This window comes from Primulina tabacum, unplaced genomic scaffold (assembly GCF_025594145.1).
Source record: "Primulina tabacum isolate GXHZ01 unplaced genomic scaffold, ASM2559414v2 Contig511, whole genome shotgun sequence".
NCBI lineage: Eukaryota > Viridiplantae > Streptophyta > Magnoliopsida > Lamiales > Gesneriaceae > Primulina > Primulina tabacum.
In genome coordinates, this window is record NW_027459768.1 from 9493 (window position 1) to 20924 (window position 11432).

General features: G+C 35.2%; 2 protein-coding genes across 2 annotated transcripts; both read right to left on the reverse strand.

Moving 5' to 3' along the window:
* Positions 1 to 952: 952 nt before the first annotated feature.
* On the reverse strand, positions 953 to 2048 carry LOC142534437 (heavy metal-associated isoprenylated plant protein 23-like). Its single transcript, XM_075641309.1, has 2 exons — positions 1641 to 2048; positions 953 to 1318 (listed from the first exon to the last, which is right to left on the reverse strand). The coding sequence occupies exons 1-2, from the start codon at positions 1801 to 1803 to the stop codon at positions 1023 to 1025; spliced, it is 459 nt and encodes a 152-aa protein (XP_075497424.1). The 5' UTR covers positions 1804 to 2048; the 3' UTR covers positions 953 to 1022.
* A 1219-nt stretch (positions 2049 to 3267) lies between these two features.
* On the reverse strand, positions 3268 to 11005 carry LOC142534438 (aspartic proteinase-like protein 1). The gene is made up of 10 exons (XM_075641310.1): positions 10411 to 11005; positions 8503 to 8641; positions 6676 to 6917; positions 6361 to 6588; positions 6136 to 6274; positions 5960 to 6030; positions 5784 to 5883; positions 5229 to 5289; positions 5003 to 5074; positions 3268 to 3878 (listed from the first exon to the last, which is right to left on the reverse strand). The coding sequence occupies exons 1-10, from the start codon at positions 10731 to 10733 to the stop codon at positions 3682 to 3684; spliced, it is 1572 nt and encodes a 523-aa protein (XP_075497425.1). The 5' UTR covers positions 10734 to 11005; the 3' UTR covers positions 3268 to 3681.
* Between the last annotated feature and the right edge of the window lie 427 nt (positions 11006 to 11432).

The window sequence follows — 11432 nt, forward strand, 5'->3', positions numbered from 1 at the left end:
ACCTACTCTTTTAATAATTAGGAAACATTCGTTACAGTTTTATATTTCAATTATTCTTTTAATCTATTATTGTATTATCTTTACCAACAATTTTGAATAATTAAAATTGTATAAAATTAAAGTTAAAGAGTTAAATATATTCTAATAAACGTTATATTATAATCGCCAACTACTACTATTTAATATTATAAATCCATCAAACAAGGATAAAGATTAGTAAATGTTAGTGAGAAAATTTGGAAGTTATGATAGTATAATATCTCACTATTAAGATGGCCTCTTGCAAGTATCATCCCTGTTTGATCGGGGCACCAGGAGGATTCTAAATCCATGTGTCATCAATTATATTTTGGAGATGGTTATACTTGGATCGATGAATTTCAAATATATATAAATTTATTTTGCAGTTTCAGACAAGTAAGACCATAAACTTCAAATCAACTCTTGTATGTTTATATAATGTTTTATGTTAATTAGGATGTTCAAGTTCACCTAATAATAGAGACATTCGAAATTCATTCTATTTTATTATAATTAATGTGTAAATAAGTAAAGTTTGAATTTAAGATTTCATGAATTGTTTCATTATTGTTAATAATAAAACTATAATCGAAATCCGTGAATTCAGCTTTCCTACGAGGTTTATGATTTGCAGACTTTTGAACTCCCTTGTGGGAGTCTACACGTTGTTCTTTAAGTTGTTTTACGTTATATACTTTATTTTGATGTTCAGCAAAAGGAGTATGCTTTACTTGCATTTGCTTTTTTAGCTTTTTCGATCACTGAGGATTCAACTTCAATACATTGGCATAACTATTAACTTTACAATTATAATTTGTTAGTTGGCTCCATCAATTTAGTTTATGTGGCTCGAAGTTTTAAACTGAGATATCCCTTTCTAAAATCTCAACTAGAAATCGTATAATGGTTAACTGAATTATTCTACATACTGTGCATGAAACACTTGATAACCATTGAATCATAAGAACAACGGCAACCTATACATAGTTTCAAAATCCTGATTACATGATAGAGCAGGCATTTGGATTGTCGTCGCTAAAAATAGCAATGTAAGGATCCTCAAGTGCCGCGGTGGCAGTACTTGTGATGGAGTCTTGTTTCCTGACAAATCCAGGGGGTGCCTTCTTGTCATAAGCCTGGAGAGAATAGGGCTGAGCCACCAGATTATAAGGCACATATGGCCATATTTCAGCCTTCTTTCCTGTTGATTTTGCCTTCTTCAACACTTTGTTTTGCTCTACATATCCTGTTACTGTCACCTTTTGTTGTTTCCTGTCAATCTCCACCGATTTCACTCCTACATGCGCAAACGTAATTAAGTGTAAACGGGACTCGAGATGGGTTTATAGAGAGTAATTCAAGCTACAATTGTCAGTTGGAACAAAATTATCTGAATACTATCCTAGCCGCTTAAAACTGCGGACGAGGATATGTGACGATGTATAAAACATATCAAGGCAACATAAATTTCTGACAGATTATGTATGTAAAAACTGTTTTCAGTTGAGGTGTCCACAATCTGAACATTGAGATGATGAATAGTAATTAAAAGAAACGTGAAATTTGAAGGTCCTTTTGATGGCGGAGGGAATATATATGATATGGAAAAAGTGCATTACCACTTAAGGAAACCAAAGCTTTGTGGACTTTAAGCTCACAGCCATCACAGTCCATTCTGATTTTGAGATCAAATGTTTGGAACTGTTTCTTCTTACTTTTCTTGTGTTTGCTTCCATTGCTCATCAGCTCACAGATGTACTCTAGAGCCTCTGCAACACCCATTTCCTCCTCCTTTCCTTTGTAAAATGGCTTCGACAAGTTTTTCAAACTTAGAAGCTTATTTTTGAAGATGGGAGAAGGGTTATGTAATAATAATTTTGTAAGAAAGTCCCTCAGAAGGATGGTTTCCTTTCTTGTATATAAACGAAGAACAAGACAAGCTTCCAAAGCTATCCTCGTAAGTTTCCTTTAAATGGATTTTGAGTTATTTGTTTCACACAACTCGCTTCTTAGAACTTAGGAGGGTTCTTTTAGATAATCCTCTCCCCATCTATCTCATAGAGTGACAAAAGATGTAAACGAATCGAATCGAATATTAGTATAAATTTAATGCTCGAATTTGATTGAATTATTCGAGTTCTTACTCGATCCAAAGCTCGAAAATTTTAAATTAAGTTTAAGTTCGGTTTCGGCTCGAAATGTTCAAACCTATACGTGAGCTACTCGAACTATTGTTTTAACTTGAGTTCGAATACGAATCAAATATTTTTCATGAATCGACTCGATTCGTTTATGGTGATAGACCATGGTTCGAACCCGATGACAACCCCCCATCCCTTGTGGTAAAAGAAAAAGGGTCCTTTACACACAGTTGGAAATGTGGATTTTGAATCTTATGCATGTTGACAGATGCGTGTTTTTTTATAACTTAATGTGGGAGAAATGACAGAAAGTTGAAGAAAAAGTAAATAAAGTCAGATTTTAAAGCGTCACACCTGGTAACTTTTGAACCAAAACACCTTTAATAATTATTTTTAAAAAAATTCAAAATCGATCTAAATACCCCAATAATAATTTTTTTTTCTTAATCTAGAAATAAAAATCAATATCCAGTAACTAATAGGAAAAAAATGGATGTCCACTGCATAAGTAATTAATTATCTTCATCACCAATAATAGAGGGAGTTTAGTTATTTGCCATTATTGATCAAAACCCAACATGAGAGGATAGCTATACCATTCATCGTAGATCATAACAAATACACCATCAAGCAAACAAACAACAAGATCAAAACAAAAACACGACTTAGTGAACAAACAACAATTTCCGAGTAACGATATACCAACAGCAAACCAACCTTGTATCCATCAAAAGCTGTTTTAGTAAACTAACTTTCCAACAAGCTCTTGAAAGTGAGTTTTTGTACAGTTTCTTCTTTATTAAACACGTTCCACTGTGCCACATCAAGGTTACATGGGTACCAAACAAATACATCTACTTCTAGCTACAATATGATGTTCCAAAATTTTACCTTGTTTTTTTTCAGTTACAAAATTATTTCAAAGTTCTGACTTCTGATATAAACAATTCATGAAAAGACAAAATCAGGAGGAGGATTATGTTAATGAAATTAGTACACTACCAAATAATAGATTTAGGAAAAACGACGATCTTACTGAACAACGAGAGGTCAAAACACGACGCATTTGAAGAAATGGCGAATATCAAATGCAAGGCCATTAAAAATTCAAGAAATTTGAACTATAAACAATAATGTTGATAATACATCCCAATCCAACACCTAGCACCAAATAGGCCTGGAAGAAAAAGGTGGTCAATGATAAGGGTGCGGTGCATAAAACATCACCATATTGAAAAGGCCAAAAAAATAGGAAAGTAGATCGATAGTAAAGGAGGACTAAAACAAATACAGCGAGCAGAATTTACATGTGAAACCAACAAAAAGCGTTTTATCATTTATGGTTACTTCTATGCTGCATTGATGATGTGGTGGGAGCATTAGTTCCACATATATTAACATGGAATCAGGAGTGTCACGATCCAATGCAATTTACTGCACTTTGTAAAATCGCCGAGTGTAGTGGAGAGAGAACCAGCATATATAAGGCTTTACCAGGCTCGAGTAAGGGAGAACATGCTTATGAGACATGCATCATTAGTAGTAACATCATGAACAACTTTGCCATTTGTGAGCACGAGGCTGAGGATTTAGGTGTCCTTCCAGCAAATGCAGGAGCAACAGCTTGACCCTTTGGCACGCTCTGCTGCTCCGTTGTTGGTAAGGTATTAGGAGAGTTGCCAACTGGCCCTCCATCACCATTTTTATGATCCAGACCTGGAATACGTTTAGATAGATCGTTCACAGGAGAGATCAATGCTGTTGACTTGAAGGGGGGAAATATGAACATGCAACGAGTTATGGATAGTCGTAAAACAATCTTGATCGGAGACAAAATTGAGTACACTCCATTGAATCATAAAGCCATTTCTAAATCTTTGCATGGCACAAAATAGAAGCACTTAAGCACGGAGACATAGTAAAGTGATTATACTACATCAGTTCAGTTGTTTCACTTTTCAGTTTCCTTCAGCAAATAAAAAATAGAATCTAAACGTAATTGAGGTCGTGCGCCTTTGATTCCATAGTTTCAATTAACAATGTATAACGGAGACTTTACGAAGTATAGGAAGATCAGCATAGATACTTCTTAAAGGATGTCCATGCCATATTGTCCATCAAAAAACGAAAAAACAATGTTCTATACAAACTTCTAAATTTATAACAATTTTGATGAATATTGAAATTATTTCATGAAAACACATATATCTAATCAAGTAAGGCACCAGTTGCTTGTCATGTGTTTTCATGAAATAATTTCAATATCTTCTTTAAAAATGCTAATTCATATTTCTATAATTCACGAGTCAAGGAGTACACAGAATAAAGGAGAAATGATGCATGTTTTAAGAGGACTCTCAAACTTAAACCTTAAGATGCATCTCACTAGCATAAAATGAGATGAAGCACAGCTTGATTAAGATTTTGGGTGAATCTCAGTGGTCGACTTGTTTGTTTATGTCATAGGTTATGATAGTTCTTAATGTAAAGTTGCCTTGGTGGTCCCACTTACATGGTACATCATCTCAGTTTGACAGCTAGAGCACCAACTCTTAGAGCTGTTATTTTCTTTCAAATTCTTTCAAATCTATTAAAGTTGACAACTGGATCATCAACTCTTACAGCAAAGATTTCTTTCACATTCTTTCAACTCTATATTACAATAAATAAGGTCAGATATGCACATACAAACAGCTTCATGCACTACACAGATAAAAAGACCTACAGCAGCAGTGGGATATCAGTAAAATGCACCAATGACCCCATTAAACTGCATAATGTCATGCATATAAGGAACAAAATTCAAACCAGAATGGGATATAAAGAACTAACATACTCACACTTTGAACGTGACCAACCCAACATGTCCTTTTCCCTATCAAATACAATCTGATATCCTGTCATGAAGTTCTCTGCAAGAGCCAAGATGAAAATCACTTGAGAAAGATAATGAAGCCAAAGCACTGATCAATTATCAGTGTACAAATATATTCCCATATTCCTGGAAGAGAGCAGAAATTTCACTGTTGACTACAATATGTCATTGGAATGCGAGTCTGTGCTTACGCCCAAATATTCCCAAATTTCCATCTGTGGGCTGTACCGCTAAACAAAACCCAACTGCACCCTGCAGTGCGTAGAAAATAGTCAGATTTGCATCCATCATAAGTATCATCATTGAGGTATACACAAGCAAAAACATCCATCAGAGCAAACAGACACACTATTGGCTCAGTCCAATATGTAGGCATTGTCAGTCACCACATTGAGTGAAGAATTTGTAACCACATTTTCCATAATTGTCCTTTGTTATCCAAGTTTATCTCATTGTTGTGTCCTGCCTTGTACAATTAGGTTCGTAACCATAAAATTAGTGTGTTGTTCGACATCAATAAAAGAAACTTTAACAAAAATCTCTCGCTTATTTGCAGTTCAAGAACTTTTTCGTTACTCTGAACTATGAGATAAACAATCCAGATACAAATTATAGCTTCCCCAACTTTTAAGCCAGACAAGCTCATATAATCCAAAAATTATTTTGAGACTGTCCAAGTTTACCACAACTATGTATCAAAAAGAATTCTGCTATGCAAAACAATTAAGATTACAAGCAACAACCACCTGGGTACCATAGATCACAAAAACAGGACTGCTGACCACAAAACTGTTGTTTGACGAGAACTTCAGAACCAGGGACGGAATCTTGGGCACCCCATGAGAACTGTTAAAAATGAAATACTCAAATTAGTTGCAAATAAGGTGATGATAGAGAGGCTCCTGTGCAAGCAAATACGTACCTGGATTTATAGCAGTATTGCCATGGATATCCTTCAAAGCTAGACCTTGAAGCATTTATTTGCCTGTCGAACTATGATTGCAACAAATAACAATATTCCAGATCAAACTGATCTATGTTCACAAAATGTAGTATAGTGTAAAGAACCTTGAAAATAAGTAACAGAAGAGAATATACCTCGTCAACAACTCTTTTATAGACTTGCATGGGAAAAAATGAGAATGAAGTTCCACTATCAACAAGCATTTCAAAGTCTGTATGCTCCAGACATGAATTCCCAATGCAGCAAGCATCCACTCCAACAACATATGTTAAGCTGAACCATGAAATAACCAGACATAAGTCCAATGTATAGGCAACACATAAGAAATCTTGAAACTATGATTATATTACAATGTTTACTTTTTTCCATCCAAAGATAGAAAAGGTGTAGTTTGTTGGCCAGCAATTCCCCTGTCCCCAAAGAATAGCCTCCCAGAATCATCTTCATTAAAACATAGAGAAAAGGAGTCTGAAACATATCCAGCTTTTGCGAGAAAACTTGGAACAGAAATTTCTCCAAGTCCCAAACCCAAAAGACCATCAGGAGCAACTCCATTCAGGTAACCACCAGTTTGTTTACTACCACATCTGAAATAAAAATAATAACATAAGCACCAAGAACATAGAACAATTCCATGAGAATATTTCTCAACAGCAGCCACAGAGAAAACGCACCCTATAATGACCGTTGCTTTTACAGATTTGCTGGATGCATTGTTATGGTCTGGCACGAGATGTAATACATCTTCCACCAGAAATCCGGAAGTTGAGGTATCATCCGAATAGTAGTTGATAGTATAAGGACATTGCTGCTTGAGATTTGGACAATTTGGTCCCAGTTCACATAACTGATGACTGCAAGAGAGGGGCTTGCTTGTGCTAGAATCAGATGGATTGTACTCATTAAGATCCTTATCCTGCATAATAGATGCCCCAAAAACCAGGGAGCACCTGCCAATCAATCATTTGGAAATAAGTAATAAACATGCTACTAATTCAACAGTACCGAGCTATTTAAGAAATGCCTGCAGTGTTAAGCTTTTATCCATTCCAAGAGGTAAAGTAAACTTTCTATAGGTTCATTGACAACTTGGGACCAAATAAAACGGGTTCCACCAAATAGAAAATCTGGTAAGTCTTTCTACAAGAAAAAGGTGTCGATAACAATCAATATTCCAGAGTTCACAGAATCATCATCAGAATGAACTTCAGTATGTAAAACCAAAGAGAAAGGAAAATCTCGGTGAACACAGCTGACAAGCTTTAATATTTGCACCCAGCTGCCAAAATAATTCGGGTGATAAACAGAAAAAAGGTAAATCTCAGTGAAGAGGATTACCAAGTTTTATATTTGCACCCAGCTGCCAAAATGATTCAGGTGATGAACACAAAAAAATAAGAATTCAAATTCTATCCTTGTACTCTTCTGAGATACAAATTAATGAAGTCTAACATAAAAGGACAATTCTAAAAATTGTACCACCATTTCGTAGGGCATAAAAACTAAATCCAACTGGTTTTCTGTGTGAGACGTGAGAGTTCTTTTTAGAATTTCAAATCATAAGAACCCATTTTAAAAAAATCATAAGAAATGGGCCTCAATAGTATGCAAAACAGTCAGTTTCATAAATGGTATTATATCGCACCTGTTTAGCCATATATCTTGTTCCATATGACTGTTAACTGTTTCAAACAAATAAAGGGGAATTCCTCCCTACCAAATGTTGATTGGGCCAAATCTAATTTGGAAAAAAACTCACTCACCAACCCTACCTCCAAATACAATATCACGACGAGTAAATAAAGTGAGAAATAAAAGGAAAAAAGACTAAATTCAATCTAAAAAATGAGAATAAATTAATGACTAACACAATTGGAAAGAAAAATCAATTTCTTTGCCTCTTTCAGTGTTATTCACTTGCAATTTTTTATGGTCACAGTATTTAAATTTCAATATGCTTAATGCTATTAGTATTAGGAGAATTGAATATATTTATATTAAATCTTTTAAATAATAATAAATAATCAGGGTACAAATAATATCCTATTGATTGGGTATTTAACAGAAATTGGCTTAATGTAAGTTTTCATAATCTACAAATATCAGAAGAGGTGGTCTTTATTGTGATTTTGAAGAAGGGACATGTAATCGAACCAAACCTCTGGGAAAGTTTATAAAGCCATCCTCATTAGCATGATATGTTTGTCCAGATTATACATGGAAAATACAATGTTCAAGAGCCACAGAACTGAACATTCGAGCATTTGGCAAATGCTTGTATATTTCTTTACTTGCTAAAACAGAATCGCAAATGCTTGTATATTTCTTTACGTGCTAAAACAGAACCATAAACAAGGAATGCAGATGTTCATTCATGGGAAAAACACATCTTCCAAATCATCACAACAGTGACATAAAGACGGTTTGCAGATATTCGTTAATGGAAAAATATCATCTAAATCTCAGCAACAATGACCAGAAGATAAGAACAGGTTTCCTACCAGACTGCTGTAGTAACTGGCAGCTAAAGGCGCGCATTCAACACAATCACAGGGAACCCAAAATAGATCACTTCCAGCATCCAACGCCACAAGAAAAGAAACACTTGGTGTGCCTATGTCGATCCACATGTAGTGTAACCTGTTCAAGAAAATGAGGCGAAACGAAATAAATGGGGTTAAAAAATTAAAATTCCAAAATAATTGGTGCTATTTAATTGCTAACTCTGGATCATATTCCAAAAAAAAAAAATATGCAGAGATAGTGTGATACTATGCATAGCTTTTGTGTGGTTGGATAAAATAATTATTGCATGGTTTTTTGCCACCGTTGATGGGCTAGGAAAATGTGGACATATAAAAACATTAAATCGTGTATTACTGCTACATGCTTTATCTCAGTGTGTAAGACAGAGCGAATTTAAAACCGAAATCACATATTTGTCTGATTTAAAAGACCATATGACACGGTACATAGCACCATATAACTTTCTCCAAAGGTCGAACAAAAAAAAATTTAAAGGCAACCAAATCTCATACCATTCAAATCATTAACAAATTTACCATTCATTATGTCAATCTAAGTTATTCCCCAAGTGCACACGTGGGACAGTGGGACCCAGGGGATAATGGATGCTACTCACAGAAAGACTCGCTGATTTAATATATGTCCAATGCACAATCAGATTTTCTTTTTTTTGTCAAAGAAGCAGCATTCAGCCATATTTAAATGCACACTTTAGGGAAGTTATAGGGTTTCATAAATTACAGGAATAATTGCTTTGGTAAGTTTTGCAAGATTATGATTCCAATGATAATTAGTTAAACGACTTTGATCGATTCACAGGGAACCTAAATTTAGGATTTGTTCATGCTATCATAAGCATGGTTATGTTTTAATCCAATGGCTAAAAGGGGCCACATTACATTTTTTCTTTTAATGCAATATGTGGACCCATGTAAAAAAATATAAATAAACTCTTGCAGTTATTGGATTAGCACTCCGGGTACTAACTATGTGGTAGCATCGAACTACCACCTAAATTTAATGAGATTAAATTTGAGAGTTTACGAGATATGCATGAGAGTTTTTTTCCCTAAAGCGTGCAGGATGCTTTTAAGGCAATTAAATTAGCTAAAATATGATCTACTACTGGACTTAGTCTTGAACATTAGTCAAGATGATACCTATATTATCTAAACTACCATACTACCCAGCTAACATTGGAATGCCACAAATAATTATTAAATTCTTCTCTCACACACACTTTTGAAGGAGAAAATTCCTTAGCTCTCTCCTGGCAGACTATGAGATAGGAAAATAAAATATTCTCAAGAAAAACATGAGAAAGAAGAAAGAGAGTATTCGCACTTCCTAATACTCCATTTGGCCAAAAGCTAAAGAAATGAGGCACGTTTTCTGCTTCTCATATCTCTCTTTGCCGTGTGCTTCAGTTGACAGAAAAAAATGTTTTCCGCAAATTTCTTCCTTAACACCTTTAGCTATATAACTCTATACACATCTTGATTCAGGAAACATCCCAAAAAGGAGATCCAAGTCTCTTTGGGTAAACTAGGATCTGTCCTCCACCCCTCGACCAGCCATTGATAAGTTATTTTGGTGCCTAGACCCTAAAAATTCATATTAGAATTGATGGTTCGCACCAATTATAGCAGCTTATCTCACAGGTCCCATATTAACGTGCTAACCACTGGTTTGTTTAAAGCAACAGTCTCACGTTTGTGGGATTAAAAAGTTTAATTTCCAAATGCTGAGAACAAAACAGACCCGATAGTGGTAAAGGAAATATACCAGAAATTTGCGGCACATTAAGTTTCAAGTTGCAAATAAAACATTACCCAAAGAAACGCATCCAACTTATCCGCAGTAAAAACAGAGAAAACACGAACCATCCAAAGTCGTTTCCGAGGGGCAACGTGGCGCTGCCTTTAGTGGGGTAAAGATATTGAAACTGAGGGTTAAGCTTAAGCGTCTGCCGCTGCACATCGCTGCTCAACAACCGCCGATAATACTCTGAGCTCAGCTTCCGCGGCCAAGCGCGGCCAGCTCCACCGCCATTGACCACATCAGCTCCATTTCTAGAAATCATAACTTCCCTTGCTTCATCGGAAAACCTATGCACCAACCTCGCTGGAAATATAATCGGCTCCGACAACCCACAATGAAGACACCAAATTAGCGATAAACCGAACCAAATAAACCGAATGTCCATTCCTAAAGGAGATCGTAAAATGACCAGAAACTCTACAAGACCGAGGAAATCACGAATGTACGTATCATATGAGAGTATTTGTGACAGTGCAGTGGAAGAGCCCCACTACTTCGGAGGAGGTGATGGCAAACTTAAACTCGGAAAGGAGGTGGGTAGCGCCGGGATGGGGGCGGTAGAATTAGAAAGTTGGGTGAGTTCCGGCGACGAGTGGAGTGAGGAAGAAGATACAGAACAAAAAAGGTGACTAGCCCTCACCCTGCTTGTTTACGTGGTTAGTAAGTCGGAATTAGGGACAGTTAGTCAAATTATTTTATTCAAATATTTTTAAAAAAAATAATATTTATTTGAAAATACTCAAATATATTTTTTAAAAAATATTAAAAAATAACATTTGTCCAAAATTATTTTCTCAAATATCCCATCGAATTAAGATCCCAATTGTCACATTTTTTAATAATAATAATAATTATTATTATTAAAAAATTTAGAGTTGTGAAAGTGTCTTCTTCTTTTCTTGTATTATATTCTTTCTATTCTTCTGTGACTAAAGTTTTGAGTCCGTGTCATATTGTGTTATGAAAAACATGTAGCTAATATTTGTAGTTTATTTTGAAGTTTGTGGATAAATTTTTAAGGGAAAACTTGTGTGAGACGGTCTCACGGGTCGTATTTTGTGAGATGGATCTCTTATTTTGGTCA